General features: G+C 42.5%; 1 protein-coding gene across 6 annotated transcripts in view; it reads left to right on the top strand.

Moving 5' to 3' along the window:
• The window catches only part of LOC107380922 (transcription factor COE3), a 130973-nt gene extending 110097 nt beyond the window's left edge, over positions 1-20876 (top strand). For 3 of the 6 annotated variants that reach the window (XM_015952360.3, XM_015952343.3, XM_070549982.1), the window contains 5 exons: positions 12627-12692; positions 13385-13562; positions 17106-17288; positions 19877-19966; positions 20709-20876. In XM_015952360.3, coding sequence (XP_015807846.1) covers positions 12627-12692; positions 13385-13562; positions 17106-17288; positions 19877-19966; positions 20709-20740 — 549 coding nt within the window. In that variant the 3' untranslated portion in view covers positions 20741-20876. The remainder of the gene's footprint in view (positions 1-12626; positions 12693-13384; positions 13563-17105; positions 17289-19876; positions 19967-20708) is intronic. The other 3 variants (XM_015952364.3, XM_015952352.3, XM_015952366.3) reach the window with 2 other exon arrangements.
• Positions 20877-27565: the final 6689 nt, after the last annotated feature.

Raw genomic sequence — 27565 nt, 5'->3', positions numbered from 1 at the left:
GATTCATCATTTAAACCTGATTAATTACTGATAACAGTTATAATGCTTATATTTCTGAAGTGCAGTTCCTTTGAGCAGTGGGTCAGGTTTTTGTTGGAACTGTTGAGAGGACCAAAATTGTCACTTTCAGTTTAGATCGTGTTCTGTCACCAGTCCTGACCAGAACCAGCTCTGTATTGACACCGCTGGTCCAGAACCAATATGATGCCTAAATGTGGGAAATCTGATCTCACAACTGTAGCAGTTAAAACATATTAATTATGACCAATAAGATGTGATGATTCCATACAAATATGAAATATCAATTTGCTTGATCTTTGAATGTTTAATCAGAGGATACAAGGGTTCTTTACTTCTTTAAGGACCATAAACACACTTCGTATTAATTCCGACAGAGTCAAGTATATAGTTTATAAAATGAATTGAATTATTTTTCCTAAACTAACAATTTATATATGACAAGATATGAATAATGAGATGTGATGTGGTGGATTTGAGGTGTTATGATGGAAGCTAGATGTTGTAGCAACCTTTCTTTGTATCTGAGAGAAATTGTGAAATCTGGGTGTAAAAGAATTTGTCGTTTGGTTCTAAACTAGAGAGTTGTTTATTAAAACCAGCATCAGACGCAATCTGTCGTGCCAAGTCTACGCACCCTTGGTGTGGAGGTTCTCGTTCGATCCGGGGGGGTCGATGGTCACTGCCGGTGGAGTAAACCTCTGATATCAGGAACCCGTAGACAGTTCCGATAAGACCCGTTCAGTCTGAGATCCCTCGAGGTGAAGGCAGGAAGCTGGAATGCTTATTTGCCTCTAAGGTTGATGTTTGCTTGGCTCTTAGAGAGCCGGTTGTCTGGTGTCAGCCTCAGCGTTGCAGAGAGGCTTTGACAGGAGGTCAAAGGAGAAGATGGTTTCAAAAAGGCTTCTGTCCCGAACTGGCCTGTTCGAGGGTCAGCGAGAAACTGAATTACTCATGAAGTAATTCTTTTTTTATTAAACTACTTTGTTATGATTTCTGGCCAAGTGCGGCCAAGCAGGATTTGACACGTTTCTGAGTATTTACCAACATCCCTCAGAAAGCCACGCCCTCCTCAGATACAAGATTCTTAACACTGTGAATAAGAATCTTTAACCTTATGTGATGTGTATGAGTGTAAACAGTGATTAACTTGTTAAATCAAACACATAGTGATTTGTAATATAAATGGATCTTTCTAAGAACAATATTCATTTTAAAGCCATCATTGATTTAAGCACAGGTTATTCAAACATTTCATTTAAACCTCTTGTTCATTCATCACATATGATTATTGTAAGCTTATGAGTTGTAAAATCATGGAGTCTTCATTTATTCAGAGTGAAGAAGGTTGACGTCTGGCGTTCACACAGTGAGTGCAAGAACCTTGGGTGAGAATATTTGTTTGATTGTTTTGTCTTCATGGTACAAGCACTGCAGAACCTTCTGGGTTTGGAAGGCCAAATAGAAAGTGGATTTATTTCTATAGATGAAAGGTCAATATATAGGTGAAAATTGGCCCTTTTGGTACAACTAAATGTGTTACAGCAATGCCACTATTTCACTTTAAAGGCCCAAAAATTCTTAGCAGAATCTTTGGGTTGAAGATTTTAAATAATCAGTGAAATTAGTTCATGTTTGAGAAGGTGTTCTCAAACGGTTTTCCTGGTTAAAGAAAGGTTTAATAAATAAAAAAAATGAAAGCTTAGAAGGTTGTTGTCACTTTTCTTTTAACATGAGGTATTCTATTTATTTAATTTGAAAAAAAACTTGTGTTAACTAGAAATTATTTTACAAATAACAAAAAAAAAGGCTTTAATCAGAAGTTAGACATTATGTTGAAAACCTTTTTGGGCTTAAAATGTTCCACAACACCGATCAGTTATTAACATGCTAACGTTATAAATATTTGTAGAACACCTCTGTGTCTAATGGTAGATAAATCACTGTGATACCAAATTAAAACAGAAAAAAACCCACTTTTATCTCAAAACCATTAAAGCTAGTTCTTTTTCTTTAAATAAATTCTCATTAACTCCAGAAACATGTAAAGTAATACAAAAACAGGTGAGTCAGGTGGTCACTCACACACCAGGAGCTGATTCAGGATTTTAGCAACACGCTAACACAGACGCTAACATAGATGCTAACAGATGCTATTTCTAACCACAAGTTTTATTTGACACTATTAGCTCTATTGTGGCTCCTGCTGCGCCTCTTACACCTGTTTTCAACAAAGCAGATGCAAACAAATTCCTTAATTACTTTGTTGATAAAATTCAAGATATCAAAGACAAACTCCCATCTTTTCAGTCATGTAATGATGATATTGATGAACTTCCTGCGCACGCGTGGCCCTCTTTCTCACCTGTAACACAGGATGATATTTTAGCTTTGGTAACCACAATGAAGCCCTCTTTTTGCCTGGCTGATGTCTTACCTTGTAAACTCCTTTCAAAAGTATTTGATGCCATTGGTCCCTGGGTTACCAGAATGTTTAACCTGTCCCTTTCTTCTGGCGTTTTCCCTAGCTGTTTTAAACATGCTTTTGTGGAACCCCTACTCAAAAAATCTAATCTGGATCCAACAGATCCTAAAAATTTTAGACCGATATCAAAACTCCCTTTCCTGTCCAAAGTCTTAGAGAAAGTGGTATCTGAACAACTGGTTTCCTTCTTACAGGATCGCAATATCTTTGACAGGTTTCAGTCCGGTTTCCGTAAGCATCACTCTACGGAAACTGCGCTGCTTAAAGTGTCCAATGACATCTTGATGTCCGCAGACTCTGGGAAATGCACGGTCCTAGTTTTACTAGACCTTTCGTCCGCATTCGACACGGTTAACCATGAGATCTTGCTGAGTAGGCTCCGCGAGTTGGTTGGGTTGTCAGGTTCTGTCCTGGCGTGGTTTACGTCCTATTTATCCGGGAGAAGCCTAAGTGTCTCAGTCAACCAGATCCTGTCTGACCCAACTGATCTACGGTGTGGAGTACCCCAGGGCTCAGTTTTGGGCCCGGTTTTGTTCTTGTTGTACATCCTTCCTTTAGGAAACCTAATCCAGGAGTTTGCCGATGATGTTTCCTATCATCTCTTTGCTGATGATCTTCAGCTGTATTGTTCTTTCAAGCCTTCTGACGTTAAAAAATTGCATTCTCTATTATCTTGTTTTGAGCGAATCAAACAGTGGCTCGGTGCAAATGCCTTACGGCTGAACTCAGACAAAACTGAAGTACTGGTGATTGCCCCCGATGATGCTGTTCCAGGGATTCACCAGCAGTTAGGTGATCTGAGTTTGTCTGTAAAACCTACCCTTAGAAACCTTGGAGTTTTCTTTGACAAGGGAATGTCTCTTGAACATCACTCAAAGCAGTTAACTAGAAACTGTTTTTACCACTTGAGACAAATTTCTAAACTCAGAACAATGGTGTCTAAAGCTGATCTTGAGTTGATTATTCACGCGTTTACATCATCCCGTTTAGACTACTGTAATAGTTTATTTTCTTGTCTAAACAAAAAAGAGCTGTCCCGCTTACAACAAGTCCAGAATTGTGCAGCTAGAATTCTGACCCGTGACAACAGAAGGGCCCACATTACCCCCATTTTAAAAGCTCTTCATTGGCTTCCAATCACATTTCGCATAAATTTTAAAATTCTTGTGCTGACTTTCAGAGCGCTGCATGGTCTGGCTCCATTGTATGTTCGAGACATGCTCTGCCCTTACACGCCTCCTCGCAGACTGAGATCACTGGATCAAAACCTTTTAATGGTCCCACGTACTCAGTTCAGGACACGAGGAGATCGCTCATTCCAGGCCGTCGCTCCTAGGCTCTGGAATGAGCGATCTCTGTCTTTACGCTCAATCGACTCAGTTGATGTTTTTAAGAGCAATCTTAAAACCCATTTGTTTCTCCAGGCATTTTAAACTTAGTGTCATTCAGATTGGTTTTATTTGACACTATGTATATTGTGGCTGTATTTTACTGTATTTATATGTTGTTGCCTTTTAACTTGTGAAGCACTTTGTGACCTTTTTGTCTGTGAGAGGTGCTATAGAAATAAAGTTACTTACTTACTTACTACTTACTAATGCTAGCACAGATGCTAGCACAGATTCTAACACCAACAATAACTCTGAAACAGGTGCCAATTAAGATGTTGGCTTTAAGGACTTTTTTTTAAAATTAAAACCAGTTCAATACTTGGATTTTCCTTCCAGAATATTTTTTGATTCTGTTTAAAGTGTTTTTTTAATTCATTCACATTTCTGTTACCGTCTTTAATGGTGGAATATGGAACATGAACACCAAAGCGATATCTAGTGTGTGGAGGTTGTCGTTCCAACAATAGAACAAGGTTTCCAGGTTCACTGCCGATATGTGAAATTTTTTATTTGGGTCCATCTGTTGTAGGCTTAACGTTAACTCACTCTGGTTTTGGATCTTTTATGGTTGCTCCTCCGCTGGAGCCTTCCTGAGTGCTCTGAGGCAGGCTACAGCATTAGGCGAAGCGTCAGCAAAAACAAGGTAAAACAACTCTTATGCTGTGTTGGAAAAAGAACCAAGTAATGTAGCTTGAAGAATACCTCGTGGAAAAATTCTGATAACATGAATGCTTGTCCACCTGTGACTAAAGGAGTATAAAGAAACACAGCGATTGTTTTATTTGTGGATGGAAATGACAGGAAATGTGGGTTTCGAGGTGGCGAGCGCATGAAGAGATATAGGAGAATGAGGTAAAACTTGGTCCGTGTTAAAAAGTCTTTGAAATACAAAAAAACGCAATAGTAGATGCACTATCTTGGACCAGATACATGACAGTATACCCCAGAAAAGCCCTGCGCCCTCTTGCTTTGCAACACTCCCCAGGTGACTGAGAAGTCTGAAGGCAAATACGTTTGGGTCTCTCCCTCGCGGAGCTGATAGAGAAGTATAAATAAGGCTTTAGTGTTTACGGTCCAAGTGAGGAGAGATCCAGAGTTGAGACTTATTGAATGGGGAGGCGTGGGGCATGATGACGCAACCATGCCCCATCCAGGCTTTTGCAGCTGCTGGGCAGAGCAGTGGAGGATTTGCCGAGGAGACGGGATGAAGCCAAAGACTGCTTTAGGTGTATTTTTATGAGTAAACAATGTAGCACAGTCAAACGCTCCAAGATGTGCTTTTTGCATGATATATGACCTTTAAAATATTAAAATGATCAACGTTACACTGAAAAAACTCTTATCAGTAATGTGAGTTTAATAACATTCTGTGTACATTTTTATTTGAATAAGAAGTTAAATAAAACCAACAGGAATTTTGTCTCATGGTCATCACTAGCAGGTGAAGCAGCTGTTCCAGATGCTGCAGCACTTCTGACTGCTGGTTGGACACCGAGGTGTCTGCTCCTGGGTTGGACAGAAAATCCGATTATTGGGCTGAACTCGGTCCAACCTGATCCAGGAAGGGCCGTAGAGGTCGTCAGCATCAATTACTGACTGAAGCTCTGATTAAATATCCTACAAAGTAATACATTGGAATGAAACGTTTCACTAAACTCCGACGGTTTCACAGAACCAGCTGAAACACTCCTGAACCATCAGTCTGAGATTAAACGAGTTTGGCGTGTAGCGTGTGCACCTTTAGCTCTGATCATTGACCCCGCCCGGACTCACAGGGCGTAGGTCCGTTCAGGGATTATTAATTCCAGCCCACTTCATGAATGAGGATGTTTCTGGTGTTCATTGAGAATAATGAGCTGAATTTTAATGTGTTTTCTGTGAATGGAATTAACCTCGCGCTGCTTCCCGTTTCGTTAGCTCCCCACCTGATAATCACTAATCTGGAGATCTGGCGTGATGAGAATCTGCTCGTCCTCCTGCAAGTCTATCCATATTTTATAGAGATGGGGTTGTGTGTGTGTGTGTGTGTGTGTGTGTGTGTGTGTGTGTGTGTGTGTGTGTGTGTGTGTGTGTGTGTGTGTGTGTGTGTGTGTGTGTGTGTGTGTGTGTGTGTGTGTGTGTGTGTGTGTGTGTGTGTGAGGTGGGGTGTGGGGGGCGGGGGGTGGAGCAGCTCTGCTCAGGGTGATTTATCATTGTTAAGACCGCTGTCTGATGGCTTCTCCTCCAGGGTCACGCTGATCCCTGTTCGCCTCGCACCTCCACAGCCACGGAGCCGGCCCCCCGTAATTAAGCCCCTAGAAACCAATGGAAGAAAATAGAAAGACAGAGAAAGGAGGGGGGAGGATAGAAGCAGGAATACATCAACAGATGGACAGAAGAAGGGCAAGGGCATGAAGGCCACAAGGGTGCAGCTGCGAGAGGCGTTTTCTACAGGTTTTAGGAAGTTTTACCACAAATTCTGGATAAGATCCAACATTTATAAATAAAACAAATCACTCCTGTGGCCGGGGTTCTGATAGAGAGGAGTCCAATCGGGCCGCTGGACCACATTGTTGTTTGAAATGTAAGAAACAATGTTGATTAGATCAAACAGAAACCTGGAAGCATGCTGGGCAGACGTGTGCTGGGCCGAGCAGAACTGGACAGAACCAACAGAAAGCTGAGGAAGAATCCGAACTTTCTGAAATAAAAGTAATAGTTTGATAAGTTCAAGGTTTCAGTGGCACCACCGTGTCAGAGAACATTAGAGGTCTCACCAAAACCCGGTACCTGTGACTCATGGAGACTAACAGTGTCCAACATTCATGATGGAGTTGCTAAAAAGTCTCCAAACACTCCTAAGGTTTCTCAATTTCAACTTGTTACTCTCAGGGCCTCCCTCTTCAGTTTCTGGGAACATTCTGTTTAATCTTCCCCACATGACCCGACACATATAGAAGTAAGCTTGTCGTACAAAGTCTGATTCTAACTTCTGATTTGCTCTGATTTCCGTGAACGTGCAGAATGGGATATTTTACCTGAATAAGCTTTTTCTGTAGTCAGTTTATTTACCTGTCAATATTTTTATTACAATTATTGTGTCAATACTTAGTTTGATTTTTAGAAATGAAATAAATTGTGTCCTGTTCAGTTTTTCTCTGATGATCTGAGCCAAAGGAGATCTCAGCTTCGTGAGACAATGTTCTCTGGATCGCTCAAGCAATCCACCCAGACCGTCTCCTCCTGATGTTGGATTATAATCTGTAGTTTGTGGGTTTACGGCCAACGTGTGAATGGGTTTTACCCCCAAGTGTGTCTGGAGTTTCTCATAAAGGTAGAATCTAGACAGACCAGGAGCTGAGAGCTGAATAACATGAGTTCCTGGATGTTCACACCTCCACAGGAGCTGCAGGGAGTTCTACAGAAACAGCAGCCTCAGTGGGTTCAATCAGGAGGAAGCTGCTCGTTCTGCCTCACTGCTGAGGGAGAGAGCCGCCTCCTCTCCCAAATGTGTGTGTGTGTGTGTGTGTGTGTGTGTGTGTGTGTGCGCGCGCGTGTGTGTGTGTGCGCGCGTGTGTGTGTGTGTGTGTGGTTACAGACTCAAGGTTGCATTCAGATGTTTGTAGACTTTATTTAAGATATGGGATGTTCCTCTGATCTCTAAAACGATGTCATGTGACACTCAACTTCTCTGACTCCAGCCTACCATCCACCTCGGAGTGTGTGCTGAAACCAAATTGTAAAAACTCAAAACTGAAGGTCTGAAATGAGACGTCTTTCAATTCAGTGTTTGAATTGTAATTAATCTCCCAACTTCTAATAATTTCATATTTGTTTTTCATATTTTTAGAAATATATTTATGAGGTGTTTTGATCATTTTAAATACTTTTTGGGAAAAAAGAATTTCCTACAATTTTTATTTCTCAACATTTCAGATCATTTTATATTCTATAATTATTTTTTTGTTCATCTTTTTTTATTCCATAATTTATTTTTTAAATCTTTAGTAAATATCAGAATCTGTATTATTTTCTAAATTTGTCAATGTTTTGTGCTTATATTGTAAATGATGAATGACCTTTATTTAATATAGCACCTTCCAGTTTCCTAGAACCCCCAAAGTGTTTTACAGTGCAGACATTCAACCACTCACACACCAGTGGTGATGAGCTACAATAGCCACAGCTGCCCTGAGGCGAGGCAGCATGGCACTGGCACCACCAAACACAATGCTCACACTTTATAGTAAACTTTGTAAAAAATATTCAAAGGGAAGCTGAAAAACAAAAAAAACGTAATCATAACATTCCAACGTATGTGCGAATATTCAAGGTCTCCAAGTAGATTTTACAAAGGCAGCAAATAGATAAATAATAAACAGGCGATAGAAAATTTCATCCTGCTTCAGACTGAAATGGTCTGAAGGAAACAGTCCAATCAGACGCCTCCTCCTCTATTCTGGTTTAAATATCAGCCATGAACTCATCCATCTCCTCATCTGTAGGAAAGCACCCAGAGACCCCCTCCTCCCCCCTCAGAGGTGTGGGTCAGAGATAAGAGATGATGATGGTGATAACTGGGAGCCAGTACATTACCGTATCGATCGGACCAGGCTTTTCAGCGCCGTTCAAGCTCCCGCCTCTCTGATTGCCGGCACTCGCTCTGACAGAAATCTGATGGCACTGTCTCTCTCTCTCTCTCTCTCTCTCTCTCTCTCTCTCTCTCTCTCTCTCTCTCTCTCTCTCTCTCTCTCTCTCTCTCTCTCTCTCTCTCTCTCTGTGTGTTGGAGGGGGGGGGGGGGGGGGTTGCAGAGAGAGAGAAGAAGAAGAAGCAATTAGCAGCTCTGACAGCTGATCCTGGAGTAGCAGAACTCGAAACTGAATCTGATGCAAAACACATGAAAAACAGTTTGAGAATTGTATGTGTTCAGTAAAAGCTGCAATGGCAAATCTACAACCAAGCTAGCTCTTAAACACAAACAGAGTCCTGTCGGCTATCGTCCCTGGGCCACATCCACCGGATACCGGATCTCTCATTGCCACAGTTAACGAAAGAGCGCTAAACATAGTCGCTGTTTCCTAGGCAAACAACTTTTGTTGTATACGACTTCAAATGATGATTTTCTTTTTGGGACTGTGGTAGTTTGTCCTAAAGTTGAAGTGTTAGCAGCCGGCTGTTTCTCCTTCTCTGATGTTATTGAGCAGAGAACCTCTCACACCAGTGGTGTTTAATGAAGGGAGTACCCAGGGAAGTGTGGTGGTTCAGTGACAGACAACCAGATCTCTCTCTCTCTCTCTCTCTCTCTCTCTCTTTCTCTCACACACACACACACACGCACGCGCGCACACACACACACACACACGCACGCACGCACGCACGCACGCACGCACACACACACACACACACACACACACACACACACACACACACACACACACACACACAGAGGCTGACTGAGCAGCAGCAAGGCCTCTAAGGTGTTATTAGCATGAGAGGCTGTCGTGTCTGTCAGGATTTTATCAAAGTAGAAGGACACACACACTAGAGCTGTAGTTCTTAGTGTGTGAGAGATTTTGGTGTTTGTACTCTCAATGTTTCAAGTGTGTGTGTTTGAGGATACTCATATGTGCCTATCTGTGCAACCAGCATTGTGTGTGTGTGTGTGTGTGTGTGTGTGTGTGTGTGTGTGTGTGTGTGTGTGTGTGTGTGTGTGTGTGTGTGTGTGTGTGTGTGTGTGTGTGTGTGTGTGTGTGTGTGTGTGTGTGTGTGTGTGTGTGTGTGTGTGTGTGATGGGCAGCTGCTGACTCGTGGCGTCTCTGCTGCAGCCGAGCAAAGGAGACATTAACTAACTTCTGTTTTCTAATGGAGATTAATGAAGCCAGAGGAACACACACACACACACACACACACACACACACACACAGATAGTGAGAGAGTTTGTTTAATTTGTAAAACAAGAAAAAGATTTATAAACTTAGATGAAGAAGAGGAAGGGAATGAGAATGGAGTAGGTGGGTAAAAACACGACTTGTTTTCTGACCGACCGGTTTCATCAGAACCTGTGTGACAGAGCAGGTTGCTTCTTTCTCCCCCATGAGGAGATCTTCATGATTACCAACTCGGATTCTGTCCAAACGGTCAAAACTTCGAAACACAATCTGTTCATTTATGTGATCCGATCATGAGACAGAGCTGGAACCTCATGCTTTTATGGTTCTGGGTCACAGCAGTCGCATGGATACTGGTTCTACTGGTGTTATTGGTTTTAGTTTTATTGTATGTTTTACGAGTGTTACTGGTGTTTGTGTTGCTGGTTTTAATGGTGTTACCAGCTCTTATGAGATTTTCTGGCATGGAGTGCTCAGTCAGAACCAATCCAGGATCCTCTTGGGAGTTTACATAAACAGACTGAACAGCAGATGTTTGTGTAAACAAAGAGAATGTAAACAAACAGCTCCATGGTGGAGTTTGGCTCCGTTTGTGTCTCAGCTGCTTCCTTCACAAGTTTCAGGGAGACCGAACGTCTCAGCGTGTTGAACTGGTTTCTCTGGGTCGAACTGGGCCGTGGGAAACCACCTTAGGCTGCCAACTTCAGAGAAGCCTTCTTATTGGCTGAGAGGATGTAGTGAGCCTTCTTAGTCGCACAGGATGCTCTGAGTGAGAGGGAATCTGCTGAAACCCATTAGAACCAGACCAGCTGATGAGATGGGCTTCATGTTTAAATTGAATGACCATTCTTCTGTCAGAATGACAGCAGAACATTTTTAGAGGGAGGTTTAAATTCAACCAGAACCCTGTATTGCTGGCAGGTTCTAAACAACTCAGATGAGAGAGTAAAAATCAGCTGATGAGCAGATTTTGGGTGGGTTCCAGATCAGTCTGTGCCACAGAAAACCAGTTTCTGAGCCGCAGTGGTTCTGTTGTTCTGAAATGTTTTTAAAATAGAACAGATTAATATCACATCTGATTCTGCTCCAGTAGATTAGCGAATTCATTGTTTTTATTTTGTTTATGTTAATTAGTTACAAATGTACTTGTGTAGAAATCTGCCAGCTGATCAAGTGTCTGCAGCCACAAGGTGTTCTGGGTCAGAACTCGTCTGTGTGTAATACCTCAGGGAGCTCCAGCAGAGGCCTCCACCACCTCACATCTTCTCCTCTGGGATTCCACACCTCCTCTCCTCCTCCAGCCGACAGTCCTTGGGCCTCCTCTCATCTCTGCCTGTTTAGTTTTTGATCTTTTCATCGTATCATTTTTTTCTCCTCTATCTCTTCAACAAGTGAATTTCCCCGCTGTGGGCTCAGTAAAGTCTATTCTATTCTATTCTAGTCACGTTTGAGCCAGCAGGAGGTCAGGACCCTAGAAGAAACCCAGAACAACACAAGGCAGGAGCGTAGTAAAATGTTAAATCCTTTTATTAGGAGTCAATGTCCAAAAATCCAAGAAGGGACAGGAAGCCAAGCCTAACGTCAGTAACCTGACTGACAAAAAATAAATAAAAAAGAAAAGCTCTTTGATGGGCAAAACCTAGAATTTCACGAGGAGGAACAGAACAACACTGACAACGACAATGGACCGACACACACCGAGAGACAAGACAGGGTTTTATACACAGGGGCTGGGTGATTAGGAAACGAGCAGCAGGTGCGTGGGGAGAGAGATCCAGAGGAGAGCCTGATGAAATCAATAAACCAAATGGGAAGGGAAAACTAAGCAGAGGAGGGGAATAAGCCATAACCTATGAGACTACATAAATGAACCTAAAAGACTCAGGGCACAGGAGAACCAAAATATAAATAACTAAAGACCTGAGGAGTGAGGGAGAGATAAACAAGTGGAGAAGGAAAACACACACACACACATACACACACACACACACACTAAAGGAGACTAAAGAAAACCTGAACCTATAGAAAACTACGGGGCGTGACTAGAAGGGAACCTGAAAGGAAACCTGGAGGGGACTGGGGACCACAAGGACACAGAAACCTAAGGGGAACCCCTAAGGGTAAAACCTGGAGTGGGCTGGGGAACACAAGGAGGCACCTGAGGGGGGATGCAGACAAGGGGACACACGAGGGAAAATGGAGGGGGCTGGGGACCACAGGGACACAGAACATGACTATTCTATTCTATTCTATTATATTCTGTTCATCTTTGATTTTTTTAATATTGAATTATTTTATCAACTTTTCTTCTCATTTTTTATCCTTTTCTTTACTGTTTCCTCTCTTCCTTCCATGTTTCATTTTCAGTTTTCTGCTCCTTCTTTGTTTTCCTTTATCTGTATTCCTCAGTTTCTCCTTATTTTCTTATGAAATTCCATATTTTTTCCATTTTTCCATCCCTTTTGTTCTCTATTCTTTTTTTCTCTTCTTTCTTTTATATTCAGTTTATCCATCTATCCGCTTGTTGTTGTTTTAAACAGCCGTCGCCGTGGCGACCTGATGTGCTGCTGGCGCTCAGATTGGACACTTCCTCTCCTGAGGGCTGACGGGAAAACAGCCTTAGGCCTGTTTGTGTTTTAATGACTTCCTGCTTCTCCTCCGTCATCCCTCCATCCTTTCTGTTGCCTCTCAGTTCAGAGCTTCTAATCTGCTCCTACGGAATGTTCCCCAGATCCTTTGAATGTTTTTGGTAGAAGAAGAATCTGTTTATTCTGACTGACGCTGAGGGGTTTCAGAATTAAACAAAAGAACGATTGCTTCTTTGATGCCAGGTTGTTCTGATCCAACTTTCATGCTCTTGACAGGAAGTTCTGCTGAAGCGAGCCGCTGACCTGGTGGAAGCGCTGTACGGGATGCCCCACAACAACCAGGTGAGTGGACACACCCTTCCGCCTGAGCCCCACAGTACCAAACAGAATCAGTGTTTTATTTAAACTGGGTCAGAACCCTGTATTAAAGTCTCAGCAGAAAAAGTACCTGGTGAGTGAACTTGCTCACAGCTTGTGTAGATCCGAGGTTACCTTTGTGAGTGAGATCTTTCTGCTTTGTCTCAGAAACGTTCCCTACTTTGTTTCGACCATCGCAGCTAAAAGAGGAATCCTCCAGTAGAGGTCCACTTTCTGCTGAATGAGTTGGTTTGGAGCTTGAATTTCACTAATTTATTCCCGTTATGACTCACAGATCATGGACCCCAGTCCCAAACCCTGATCCTGATTGCTGTCTCCGGTTTTTAGCTTCAGCCTGAAACAGGAAGTGTGACATTTAGAAACATCACGCTAAACTCAGCAGGTCTCTCAATCTGTTTTTAACTTATTTTGCTGTGTAATGTTTGGTCTAACTGAAGAAGACCAGTGAGGGTTTACCTGGCCCAAAGGCCCAAACCCAGGACCTTAAGGGTTCTAGTAGGAGGACAACCAGAACCATGTGTTAGAGATTTAAACTTGTTTTCCCAACAGAGAGGAAGTCTCAGGAATTAAATGCGTCAGGACTCCTGAGCTGATCTCTCTCTGTCCATTGTCTCTGTTTCTCCTCCCCTCACCAACCCTCTTCACCTCACCCCTAGCAGGAGATCATCCTGAAGCGAGCGGCCGACCTCACTGAGGCCCTCTACAGCGTTCCACGCAGCCACAACCAGCTGCCGTCCCTCACCGGCTCTGCTGCTCACTCAGGAATGATGGGCGTCAACTCCTTCAGCAGCCAGCTGGCTGTCAACATCTCTGAGGCCTCCCAGGCCGACCAGGGTGAGTCAGGGTCTCAAAGAGAACCAGTACCTGATTTAGAACCTAGAAGAGGTCCAGGTCGACCTCAGTGTTTGATACACAGATCTAGGGCTGGGCGATATGACGATTTTAGACCACTTTACAATCTACACATCTGACGGTCTGTCATTTTTGAGATACCTTTTTACCACGATTCACATCTCTGCTGTTGAATTTCTGCCTCTGTATGAGATGGGAACTTACCTTAGATAACCTCTGCTTATAGGCGAATGACATGCTTTGTTTGACCTTAACCAATCTGAGTGATTCATGGTAATATTAGTGCGCGCCCCACTTGTTCTAACCTGTGTGTGAACAAAAATGGCTTTGGACGCGGCTGAGGGCGACAACGAGGTTGTCGTTCCGAAGAGAAACGCCTCATCCGTTATATGGAACTGGTTTGGTTTTTCACCAGACGACAAAGAGCAACAGAACATAATTTGCAACGTTTGCAAGGAGAGCGTCAAGGCAAGTGATGGCAACACCACAAACTTGTTTAATCGCTTGAAAAGAAGGCATCCCAAACAATACAATGAGAGCCAGCTGGCAGCTAAAGCTAAAAAGCCTGCAGCTGCAGTGGCAGCGGTGGCCAGTGCTTCTTCAAGGCAGCAAACGCCAACAGAAACACTCACAAAACTCACTCCCTATGACCGAGACAGCAAACGATGGAACAGCGTGACAGATGCGGTGACGTACCACTCGGTTAAAGATTGAGATTTCTAATTCATATCAATTCAATTCAATTCAATTCAAAGATACTTTATTAATCCCAGAGGGACATTAGAGTTTCAGTACACACAATTCTGAGATCAGATATACATACATAGACACATGACAAGAATTGGTGACTGTGGTCATTCACAATCCGAGTTGCGCTACCATAATAGATCAAGAGGGTTTATATGAGGATAGAGTCAGGGGCACTTCAGAGTTACCCTCCACAGAGAGGGTAGCTTTGCTATGCAAAAAAGCACCTCAGACAGATATGCACACAGACTTCAGACATTACACAACATAAGTGTCCACTAGGTGGGGAGGTAGGGTTGGGACTCTCCTCACTTCAGTGCGTGCAGCCGCATGGAGCAGCGCTCAACACCTCCGTTTGGACAGGGGAGGGAGATAATGGGTTAGAGAGCACACTGACTCCTAGATACAGTCGTTCCACGGCCTTCATCGGTCACAGTCCTTCCCAGGCTGAGATAGGGAGAAAGAGTTACCATAGCGACGACAGCATTTCACATTTCTTCTGAGGGGGGAGTTTTCACTTCAGCCTCACGGGCTCCAAGGGCACCAGATTCCGATAAAAATTGTTTTGGGGACAGACAGAGATAATTTCCTCTCTGTCTGAGTGTTCTGTTGGTCTACAACCCCTCTAGATCCAATGTGGCGTAATTAATCTATCCCAATCCATGCTGATCTGTCCGCTCGCTCCTTGATATTATCCACCTGTTGTGCCAGAGCCTGAATCTCAGCCAAAGTTCCAAGCTTACGACTCATCTTGACAATTATATGAGTTTGTGCGTTCACAGCGCGATGCATTCCAATCTCTGAGCTCCGGGATTGAGTCAATATTCCTCGAAAGCTCGTTAATTTTCCCGTAAGACAGGTAACCGCTCAAGCCAAACAGCAGGAATCCCGACACCAAAATGACGAATATCCAAACATCTTCTGAATCCTCTACAGACAGCTGAGAGAGGCATATCAGGTTCCACTGTTTCCAGGAGTCCATGATATACCCAGCTGGCTCTGTCCCAGAGTGGCATCCGGGAGCCCCTTCTCCCGTTCTCATCGTTGAAAAAATTTTATCAATCGCGTTGAGAGACCAACTGACCAGATCCATTTTTAATAATTTCCAGTTTCCAGAAGAAATGCAGAAAGTGCCGTGCACAGACAGGACAAAGAGCCTTGGGATAAGGAGGGAGGGAGAGGAGAAAAAAGCGTCTGTACTCTCCAAGAGCCGGAAGAAGAGTGAGATTAGTCATTTAAGAAAATGATAAAAATACTGGATCCACACTACAAGTTGCCCAGCCGCAAGTATTTTTCGAATGCCACCATTCCATGCAAGTACGCTGAATGCAAAGAGAGAGTTGCAGAAAATATTGAGAATGTGCAGTTTTTTGCTACCTCAAGCGATCTCTGGTCCAGCCGCACATCAGGGCCATATTTGAGCTTAACTATCCACTACATGAACAACTGGGAGCTACATAGTGCAACACTGCAAACAACCTAATTTATTTTTAAGTTATTAGAAAAATTAGAATAACTGTGATTTTTGTAATTGTTTCTCTCAGGACTTTTATCATCACTGATGTGAGTTTACAATATAAGTGTGTTAGCACTGTGTTGATTATCCCTAAATTGAATAAATGTTTATTTATTCAGTGTTTCTCTTATTTAATAAGCAATTTAAGTTATGCTATTCATGGATAAACAAATCGTGATAAAATCGCTATCGTGATAAAATATTAGAAAAATCGTAATATTCTATTTTTGCCATCTCGCCCGGCCCTACACAGATCCATCAGAAACCCAATCCATCTGGAACCAGGTCGGTTTGACACTAGAGCCATTGGAAATGAGGTCCATCCAAAACCAGATACACAGTGAAATTAGGAGAATAAATAATCATCATCTGCAATAAAATATAAAACCTGGTTCTGAGACAGAACCTACAGAACCTAACTGGACCTGAAACCTAAAGTCTGTTTGGACTTTATGAGCTGCTGGAGTTTCGGATTAAAAGCTGACTGAAAGATATAAACATCTTTACATGTCGCAGTGGAACAGAGCTGAGTGTGAGTGGTCTGGTTGGTGCCATCAGCTGATTCAGACCCAGCTTGTCCCAGATCAGTAGTAGACTGTCCGTCAGCCACTTGATCAGCTGATCTGCAGCTCTGGGAGGAAACACATGGTTTTCATCCAGACGTCAGCGTTGCTGAGAGGAAACGTTCTGGTTCCCACTGCACCGCCTGGGCCCACGGGCCAGCTCGCGAGCAAACACTTAGGAGTTAAAGAGCTGCAGGTGTTTCTCATCAACGACACTCCATCAGCTGCTTCTACTGGGAATGAAACAGACCAGGAAAAGAATAGGAGCTTTGGATGGGCCTGGCATGGTCAACCTCAGGAAGACATGAACAGTCAGAGGTCAAACTGAGTTTGAAAGCTCACTCAACAAGCGCACTGACAACAGCCATGAGGTCAGCGTTAAAAAAGTTGGGTTAGCTTGCCCAGTCCCAATACTTGCACTTGCACCCTTGCACCCACATGACAGGGGTGAGGAGTGAGCACCACCTCACCCCTGCCATGTGGACTTCAAAGGATTAACCATCAAGCCTGCTCAATGGTCAACTTTCCTGGCGGGGTCACCCATGAGGACAGTGGAAGGGTTAAAGGGTTTTTAAAAACAGATTTTAATGGATTTTGTTGTCTTACATTTACTTTATTAGTTTCACAGATTATAACAATCAGATTTTTAGGATCAAAACAGGAATCTGAGATTACAGCCGTCTTCCCTTCTGTTCTCAGGTTATTCCCGTAACTCAAACAGCGTGTCTCCCCGTGGATACGTCCCGAGCTCTACGCCTCAGCAGTCCAACTACAACACCATCACGTCCACCATGAATGGGTACGGCGCCGGCATGACCAACCTGGGAGTACCCGGGTCCCCCGGATTCCTCAACGGATCCACTGCCAACTCCGCCTACGCAAGTGAGTCTAGGAAGAGCCGTACGCGCACACACAGGTCTGGTTCTGTTACATCAGCTGTGAGATTGAATCAGAACCAAACGGGTGTATCATAAACAGACTGGGTTCTGAAAGCAACAGATGGTCTATTTAGATTAGTTGGTTATTTTCACAGTATTTCAGAAGGATTTTTAGTTTCTAGAAAGAGACGTTCACCACAGCGGGTTCTACTAGGATGATTTTAGACGTTTCAGTTAGTCTTTCACTAGTTTGAAGTTTGTTCCTCTGGAACTCTGAGGTGCAGCAGGTTCTCTGGTTTCTGCACAGAACCAAGAGTGGGTTTTGGTACTAAGCTGGTTCTGAAACGTGTGTATTTGTGATGGTGAGACTGAATTAAAAATTAAATAATCTAGATGGTCAAAGGTTGAACATGAACATTCAGAAGGGAGACGGTTTGCCCCTCCTGGACATGGAGATCCTAACAGTAAAATCAACATCTGGACTCTACATTATTGATCCATAATGACCTATAAGTCTGGAACCTCAGACCCATGAGCAGAGCTGAAGAAGACTTGGGATGGTGGGTTCTTGCAGCGGCAGACCAGTAAGCAGCTGGTCCTACGGCTCTGACTTGGGTTTGGGATGTTTTTGATCTGCTTGTCAGTCCAGTCTAGTTGTTTCTAATAGGAGCTCTGCAGCTTGATGCAGCCTAGCAGTAGTACCACCTGGACCTGGAGCTCTCTGTTGTCTCAGTGAGACCCGTTTAGGAGGTACCAGGTTCTAACAGTGTCTCCCAATCGTCCCTGGTGATCAGTCTGACTGAGCTACAGCTTCCTGCAGCCAGTCCATGTGTTTGTGTGTGATGGTGTGTGTGTCTGTAAACCAAACACCATACATTGTTCACCCCCACCCTTCCTCCTCCTCCCCGTAACCATCCTCCTGTCCATGCTGCTGCTCCTCTTCCTCGTCCTCCTCCACTAACCCCACTAACATCCTCACCACATTCATGCTTTGGGCCAAACCCATTATTATCAGAACAACAAGAAGCAGGAGCCAGAGGGAGGAGAAAGCAGGAGGAGAACGCAGCCATCCAGGACAGGCTGATAGTTCTGGCATGAAGCAATAAATCACATTTACATTCCTCAGTTTCATTTTACACACTTCCATTTTCTGATGTAGTTCTTGAACCATTTCAGGGTTCTCCAGAACCTCCGTGGAACTTTATAAAGCACTAGACCAACATTTCAGGAGACCCATTCAGCTGAAGGGATTTAGTTCAGAACGTGGTTTATCGTCACATCCTGTTGTCTCTGTTAGATTATCACTTCCTGTTGCTTTAAATCTGGTCACTAACAGATCAGGAGCTTTATGAACAGCAGAACGATCCTCAACTTCTATTGACGCTCAGCATCATAATATAAAATATAGATGCAAAATAGAATTTAAAGGGACGTTTCCACCATTCTAAAATGTGTTCCAGTGCTAAAATATTAGTAATTCCTGTCCTTCCTGTTAGCTTTATGAGGTGCCTCTGTTCAGAGAAATGTGCTAATGGCTACATGGTTATTTCAGCTTTTTCCCTTTAGTTACTCTAATATTTTGGTGGACCTCTATCATACAATGGTAGCTTTGTTATTTCTGTGGCCAGGCCTTGTCAATAAAGTCTACACAAAAATATGTACCTGTAAACAACTACAGACTGCATGGAAATAGTCTTTTTACATGTAAAAAACAAACACAAGAATTTCAACAGAAACCCATATAAATAATGACAGAATTCCATGGAAACAATAAAGAAAAAAGTAAAATTCCCTGAAAAAAAACATGTAATAATAAACTGATGGCAGTGTAAAGGTTTACGAAATAGCCTTCCATTTACCACTGGGAAATTTGGGGATTTGGAGCAGTTAAGGATAACAGCAACTACTCAGACTAGCCGTTAGCTTATCAGTTCTGTAAACTCTGTTTCACTGAACAGAGGCTGTTCAGAATGGATTAAATGTCCATTTAAAGCTCAGAAACCCTTTTTAATACTCATGCTTTTTGCGTTATGATTAAATACATGGAAAACAAAACGTGTTTGAATCCCGACTTCCACGAAACCAGCAGGCCGACGTGTTTCTTCTCTGTTTATGTTCAGACTGAATGGAACTGAGTTTCTGAGCTGATCAACTCCCTGAAAATGTTGACCTGTTCCTTAAACTGCAGAATATGTTACAGGTAACTCCAGGTGATGGTTTACCACAGAATCAGATGATAATCTGTTTGGCTGTCTGCCTGTACACACACACACACACACACACACACACACACACATTCGCTGGACAGTGAGTGGGCGGAGCCTCTGCTCACAGACACATCAGATTTCTCGTTTTCAGTCCTTTAAGTTATGGATCAACTTTGCCGGACCTGTTGGGTTTCGAAGCATGTTTGTTCCTCCAGAACTCGCCCCGGCCCTCCTCCTCCTCACCCTCCTCTCCATCCTCACCCTTACCCCTCCCTCGCATGACTCACCTCATCTCCGCCCATGCTGGTCACTCTTCATCACCTCCTCTTCTTCCTCTGCTCCAGAGGCCCTGATTCATTCTCTCCTGTTCATATGGTTTCTGCAGTCAAACAGAAGAGCGCCTTCGCCCCCGTCGTCAGGCCGCAGACCTCCCCGCCCCCCACCTGCACCACCGCCAATGGCAGCAACCTCCAGGGTGAGCATCCCCCACCCCCACCCCTTTCCTGCTCCTCCCACCTGTCAGCACCCCCGCCCCCCTGCGGTCCTCCTGTCTCCGTCCACAGGCGGACGCCCAACGTCTCTTGAGAGTCTTGATCAGTCAGAGGTCAAAGTTGATCCATAACTTCTGGCACTAAAGAGCTTTAACTGGATGTACTGGGTTAGGGTTCTAGGTTAACTGGGTTGATTCTGCCAAGGATTATCTGGGTTTACTGGGTCGGGGTAACTGAGTTAACTGGGATTAAGGGGTTAATTGGGTTATTTTGCTGGAGTATATTGGGTTAGCGTTGTCAAGGCTAATTGGGTTGAGTGTGTTTACTGGGTGTACGGCGTTAGCTGGGGTACCTGGGATGGGATCAACGGGGTTTACTGGAACACGGTTCCAGTTAGATAAAAGTTCTGTGAAACGTTTCAAAACCAAACTTCAACTAATTGTCAGACAAACCACCAAGTGGAGATTATATTTCCTTTGAGCAGTGCTAATACTAGTACTACTAGACCAGTACTAATAATCAGTACTAATAATACTCTTTATTTATTTAAATCGTGTTGTCATGAAACAACAAAGAACGTTTCATTTATGCAGCCTTTCAGATGTTTTTTTAACTTGTTTTTAGTAAAACTTGACAAAGTGAAATGATTTCTGTTGAGTTTGACACTTAGACATGAACAGAACCGAGTCAGAGGGTTCTGATCCTTGTTTGTTTGTTGGTTTTCAGCCATGGCTGGACTCATCGTGCCCCCCATGTGAGGAAAGACCCGACTACTCCTGAACCTCCACCGACCACAGAGCGATCTGTCCCAGCATCCCTCACACGGACCTGCCCATCTAGATCAGAACCACCACCCATCAGAGATCTCCCACCAGCCCTCAGAGTCATGCGCCCCCTGCTGGACACTGCAGGTCTCAGCAGCACCGCCTCTCAGGACGTCTGCGTTTCCAGCGGTTCTGTTCATCTGAGACATCAGAAGGCTTGGATGAGAACAGAATTGTCTCAGATCAGTTAGAACCAGCAGGCGGGTCCGGGTCCACCGGTAGCTTTGGTTTCCCTTGAAGATGAGAGAAGACATCCCAAAATGAAATAACACAACCCTCTCAGAAGAATCAGCTGCAGGTTTTTCAGCACCAGATTTTATTTGCTTCTGCTATGAAATGAAAATGGGGAAAATGAAACTTTTTCTACTTGAACAGAAACATTTGCTGTTTAGGTTTCAGAAACACGTTGAAGTCAGTGAAGAAAAAAATGAAATGCCTAATGAGGAATTAGATTTGGAAGCTGCTGTGTCTTTATAAAGTGATCAAGAATAAGAAACCTCCTGATGCCCGGAGCGTGATGGCTTTCAGAGCCATAATAGCTCATTCAGTTCAACTTAACTCTCTTGTTCATTTTATTGGGCTTGGATTGACTTTACTTTTTGCTTTCTGTTCAGAAAAGGTTCAACCTTTAATTTCACACATTTTTTCAGTTATTACATTTTAAAGATTTCAGATTATCTTTATGACTGCGAGTCTTATTCATCTGAAATAGAGGGAGTTGTCAAAGTACGCCAACAGAGCTCTGGTCTCAGGAGGTTCAGAAGATTAGAAAACATACAAACATGCAAATATATAAATATTAGAGATACGTTTTTATAATTTATTTTTTAATGTCTTGATCCAAAATTTGCAGAAATTCACTCAATTAAATTTTACAGTTTAGGAGAAATGCAGCACAAGTGGAAAATCTGCCACTTTAACCCTCAATGTTTATGTTTATGTATTTAGCAGACGCTTTTGTCCAAAGTGACTTGCACGAGATAATGAAGCCAGAAGGTTGCCTTTGAGGCTAACAACAAACACTAATCACTAATCTAATGTCCAAGTTTATTCTATTTATATATCTGTTATTTATTTGGAGCAATAAGGGTTACAATGAAAAGTAAACAATTTCAGTTTGTTTACAGCTGGGACAATGGGACTAGTAGTCTTCCAGCTGGCTGAACTGGAGGTTCACTTTTAAAACAGAAGTCATTTTTAATGAAACTTGTCTCTTTTTTGTGTTTTCCTGTTCTGGTTCTAAATGTTCCATCTTCCAGGCTGATTTCATTTTTTAAAACTGTTTTATGAAAACGTTTAACTTTAGAAGCAGCAGCTGAGGTTTTGTTTGGGCTGATGGTTCCCCTCCTCCTCTAACAAGCAGGACTCATCAACTAGCTGATGGACTGGATCTGTTCCTGCAGGAGCCAAAGCTCTCCGTGGACCAAATCGGACCTAATCCAAGCACCAGGAGAAATTATTTTCATCAAATCTGGAAAAAAAAGAAAAGAAACCGTCAGACGGCTTCTAGTTTGTAAAGATTTGGATCCGAACTTCCTTTTAAACTGTGAACAGCAGTTTTGAAACCTTTGAGCATTATTTTCTGTATCATAACTTCAAACGATATTTGTGTCGTGTTCTGAGATGAAAGAAGAGACGAGCAAACGAACGTTTCTGTAAAAAGTGGAGATGACCCGGTTCCTTGGTTTCCTTTTCTTTCGCTCATTCTGAACCCAAGCAGCGGTTCTGTTCTGTTCTGCCAGTGCATCCTGTTGAGTTCTGTTTGGTTCTGTTCTGCCGGTGTGTTGAGTGGTAGCTTTTAGTTTTTCCTACATTCCGGTACCAGATTCTTCCGTTTTTTTGTTCTGATTGTGGTTTTTTGTATTTATGAAGTCCGTTCCTTCTGGGTGATAGTCTCAGATCTATATGTAAACACATTTGATGTCTTAATACCTTTTAGATATTGTAAAAAGACTAAAAAAGTCAGAAGAAATAATCTCTTTTGTAAAAACAGAAAAAGCCGTCATGATGAGCGTTTTGAAAGCGAGACGTAAAACGAAGCTTTCATCACTTTTGTATAAAATGTTTTTCCGATATTTAACTTTTTGTAAGCAGCATCGTTTGTGTTCTGGTTCTTCTTGTCCTTTGTGTATTACTGTGAAACGTATAATCACACTTATTACTTGATGCACTATTTCTGTTCGAGCACTAAAGTGAGGAATCAGTAAAAACAGCAAAATGCACAGATGTTCATGATCTCCATCATGATATATTTTATATCGACGTTACAAAAACCCTCCATCAGAACCTTTTGGATTCTATATGACCCATCCTAAGTTCTGACCCGATGTGAAACCCACGTGATTTTAAAGTCAGCTGATTTCTAAAACCGCTGATGTGAAAGAAACTTCCACTAATGATGATGTTGATGATGATGGTGGTGTTTGTATCCTTGTTACCGATCAGGTCGGGATGCAGCTGTGTTCTGGTTCTGTTCCACTGTGGAGCAAAGCTAGTTTGGTTTCTGTTTTCTAGTTTCATCTGTTCAGGTTTCCTGTGAAAGAGAGAAAAAAGGTTTAAGATATTTTAATTGAAAAATCTTAATTTAATAGCAGAGAAAAATAAAAACTAGAGTGTGAATTTATGTCTTATAATATTTTATTTGTGGAAGAAATTATTTGAAATGAACAGGAGTGAAAATAAAAAAGATAGTTTTTTTTCCCATCAGAGGAATAAAATCAACGAAGCTGTTGCAGGAGTTGGACTGTTCTCAATATCAGGAAATCTATCGTACAAATTCCTAAAAAAAATGTTTTTCCAATAAAACCGATGTGTCTGGAGCAGATCTGACATGAAAACTGGTTTCAGAAACTGGTTGTGAATCAGTGTGAATCCAGCAAAGACCTTCATGTTTCAGCTCTTTAGCTGGACCTGGACACTCCCACTCGCTTCCTCCAACCTGCTTTAGTTTGTGTTCACCATCACCGTCATAAAAACCTTCTCACCTTCCTCTTTACGTTCAACTTTAAGGTCAACATGTTTTACTTGGGTGTGAAAGAGGGCAGAAGCACCACAACTTTGTGAAATATGAAATATATCATCAAAGTATATTAAAGCACAATGTTTAATTAACTCATGTGTTTCAGATTCAGATGGGGGGCTGTCCCCCCACCGCTCTTTGGTTTCTGTCTCTGGCCATGCTGTAAATAGATGCATGTGTTTTGTTTCAGTTGGTTTTAATGTGATCCAGTGCTTTTTGTACAGAAACATTCTAATAAAGATTACATTTGGCTTGAAGCTCTTGGCTGTCAGGCGTCTGTTTGTAATAATAGGATGGAACTAAGTCTGGGACTAGAGTGGAGTCTGATGGGATGAAAACAGCTTAGATGTGTAGAGAAGATGTTCCTACGTTTAATTAGATAGCATAAAATGTGAAATATCACGAAAGATGAAATATCACCCTCTTAGTTCTTTGAGTAAATTTAACCAGAAGTTTGGATATTTTTCTTGCAGGGATTGAGCAACACTTCGTGTCAACTTCAAGAAAAGAGAGTGAGTCAGGTTTAAAAGTTTAAATTAAATTAAACAAGACTAGCTTTAAACACTAGGTGTATGGTGTAATTAAGGTGAAGTAAGACTGAGAATGGTGTAGTGTGGAATGTTGTTCAGAACCAGCAAATCCAGAGAAACGATTAGTTCTGATGGGAGTGAAGATGATGTTTCGCGCTAAGCTTTGGCTTGGAGACTTATAACACACATTGAGATGCCATCCTGCCGGCCTACGTACCCTTTGCGGAAGTCCCCGTTAGATCAGGAATGTCGAGGTCCAGCTTGACCTCCTCTGGAACCGAAGCCGGTAGGAAAAGCAGCGGCTGCCGACCAGACCAGTCTTGACATACTTCCGGGTCACGACAGTTTTATTGTCATCTAGCGAGACCCAAAAAGGGGTCGTGATGGTTCAGCTTTTATTCTGAAAGGAACCGTTGCAGCAGGTGGAACATGCAACAGATTTAATCCAGCTTGTCGTTGGGTTCTTTCGGCTGAAGAGGAATGTTACGGATTGGCCTCTCCGACAACTTCTCTAGAAAGCTTGAACTGAAGTTAAGATGACGTGGGCATAGTTTTATAATTTGGATGTTTTGATTTACGGTCGAATCAAAAAAGGACAACCAGAGGGGATTTACCAAGCACCAACAAAACCACGCCTCACGTCAGATCTGGAGGGTTCTGATTGGATCAGAAAAAGGAAATGTGTCACGTGATTCTTAACATTACGTGGATGAGAATGTTTAGTGGAAATATTTTAAGTTATATTACTTATTAAAGTACTACTGATCATAAACATTGACATTTCATCGGTTGGTTCACATTTTATTAGTGGACTAACACTATGTTTGATTAGCTCATTAAAAATAGAGAAAGAGTTCTGATTTATTAAAAAGAAAGTGTTCGTCTTCTTCTCTTGAGCTGGAAAATAAGAACAGTTTAGAAGCAGAGCATGAAACCTTGAGCAATATCTCATGCAGATTAGGTTTGTGTCAGAAACTTCTGGTTTTGCTTTGAGCAGAGCAAAACAGAGCAGGGCCTTTTAGGTCAGAAATGGACAATTCATCACGCTACATATGCCCCCTTTTCAAGAGCACGGTGGTCCGTCAGAGACCACCTGGCGTTGAACACAGAGGCATGGAAGGTCTCCGTCGAGTATGCTAGATGTAATTTCCCCGGCAGAGGCCAAAAGGGGCTAATTTCCTTTGGAGGGGCAAATCCTTCGGAGGTGTTTAATCAAAAGTCAGCAAATCATTAATATATCCTCGTGGAGGGAACAATCTGAAGTGGGAGCAAACTTTGTACATCCATGGGTAGGGAATAATTTCAAAATAGTGTTATGATCTTTGTAATAGCACTTAACGTAATCCCAAGTAGGAGGAAGACGAGCAGCAAACACGTCAGGTCCCAGAGAGCGAAGTATCCCAGCAGCAATAGCCGAAATCACGGACGTCCAGGTCCTACGAGCTGGAACACCGGTCAGGAGGAGTCGAATCCGATGACGAATCATAGGTCCACCCCCAGGAATCAAGGATCATCAGCGAAACTCAGCAGAGGAGAGCGAGCACAACACAGGGCACTTCAATGTAGACACAACAAATGGCGTCTAATGTAAATCAAAGTAAAAGAAACCTGTCAGTATGTGTACCTGCATGTACTATGTGTAGCAATTATGTGAATAGAGCCCAAGGATGCAATACACTATGTGTACTGGAAAAAGCGGTGTAAAAAGAATAAAGTAATAAAACCCTATACTGCGTGTAAGGGAATAAATAGAATCACTTTACTAAGCAAAAATTTGATCAAAATGAAGGGCAAAAATGGTTGTAGCCCATAATGGTAAATTAACAAAGTTAATCATAAGGTTATCACTTAATTAAAGGGACTTTTGAATTTTTATGCTCGCGATTGCCCCCTCAGGCCAAAAGCGTAACGGCAGCTTCAATAGTAGGCTCGTGCATGAGGAGCGCATGCTGTACGTGCACACTCCTTATGGAAAATAAAAACTGAGACAGTCAGCCCCGTGTGTGTGTGGCCCGGAGGACAGAAGAACACAGCAAATTAATAAAAATAATGTCCCTCTGTCTCTGCAGCTGCACTTTCTCGTCGGCCGGCCGAACATGCAGTGTGTGTTGTGTGTGTGTGTGTGTGTGTGTGTGTGTGTGTGTGTGTGTGTGTGTGTGTGTGTGTGTGTGTGTGTGTGTGTGTGTGTGTGTGTGTCGGAGGACAGAGGACAGGAGAACACGCAGCTAATTAATTAAATAATTTGGTTCTGTACCTTTCTCTTCAGCACAGCTGACAAAGGTTTATGATGGGTCAGTCTCCCTGCATGCTCAGATCCTTCCCTTCCCTTGCTTGAAAAGTTGTTCCAAAATGAAAGTTGAACCCACATCATTTTTATCCGTGAATTCAATGCATTTCGGCGAGTCTCAAATAAAAATTTGGGCGTCTTATTACTGTAAAAAAATTATCATTATGTAAAAAAGCAACTCCAAATAACAAACTACATTCACATCCAGAATCGTACCCAGGTCTTCAGCATGAGAGTCAGACTTATTTCTAGGTGATCTAAAGCACCAGTGAGTCTGACTTATTTCTATGTGAGCTAAAGCACTGGTTACGTTCATCGTATCTGTAACTTTTATATCCTCGATGATAGCTGAAACAACGTCAATCCAAAGAACGGTTTGGAGCGAAAATGGCAATTTTGTTGCTAATTTGCAGGAAATATCTAGAAGAAAGTTCTACAGAAAGTAGCTAAGGGTCCTCAGAAATGTAGCTAGGTTTGTCACTAGGCGTTAGGAACAGCGACAAAGTCGCTGAGTTGGCACTGCCTCTCTCTCTGCTGCTAAAGCTACTGATAGCAAATGCTACGGCATGCCTGGTTGTGAACGCGCATGAAGCAGCCTGCTCGACCCAAGTAGCTCTCTTTTTCTGTGATTTTACAGAAAAACAGGCAATAACAGTAAAAATTCCAGGGCTCATTCTACAGGACCAGGGCATTGCAGGAAAATGTATGAAGAAGACATTTATTATTTCTATACATGTTTTGGCTGTCAAACTTCCTTATAGTCCCTTTAACTGTAAATAACAATAGAAAAGTAGATATGAGTGTCAAAGAGCACTAAAAATGTAAATCAGTGAAGTTAGTAATCAACCTACAAGTGAATGTACCCATAAGGAATTACCATTAGTGAAAATAAAAACAAATTTGGATAACAGCAATATGTGGGA

This window comes from Nothobranchius furzeri, chromosome 1 (assembly GCF_043380555.1).
Source record: "Nothobranchius furzeri strain GRZ-AD chromosome 1, NfurGRZ-RIMD1, whole genome shotgun sequence".
NCBI lineage: Eukaryota > Metazoa > Chordata > Actinopteri > Cyprinodontiformes > Nothobranchiidae > Nothobranchius > Nothobranchius furzeri.
This window is presented reverse-complemented; position numbering and strand designations above follow the sequence as displayed.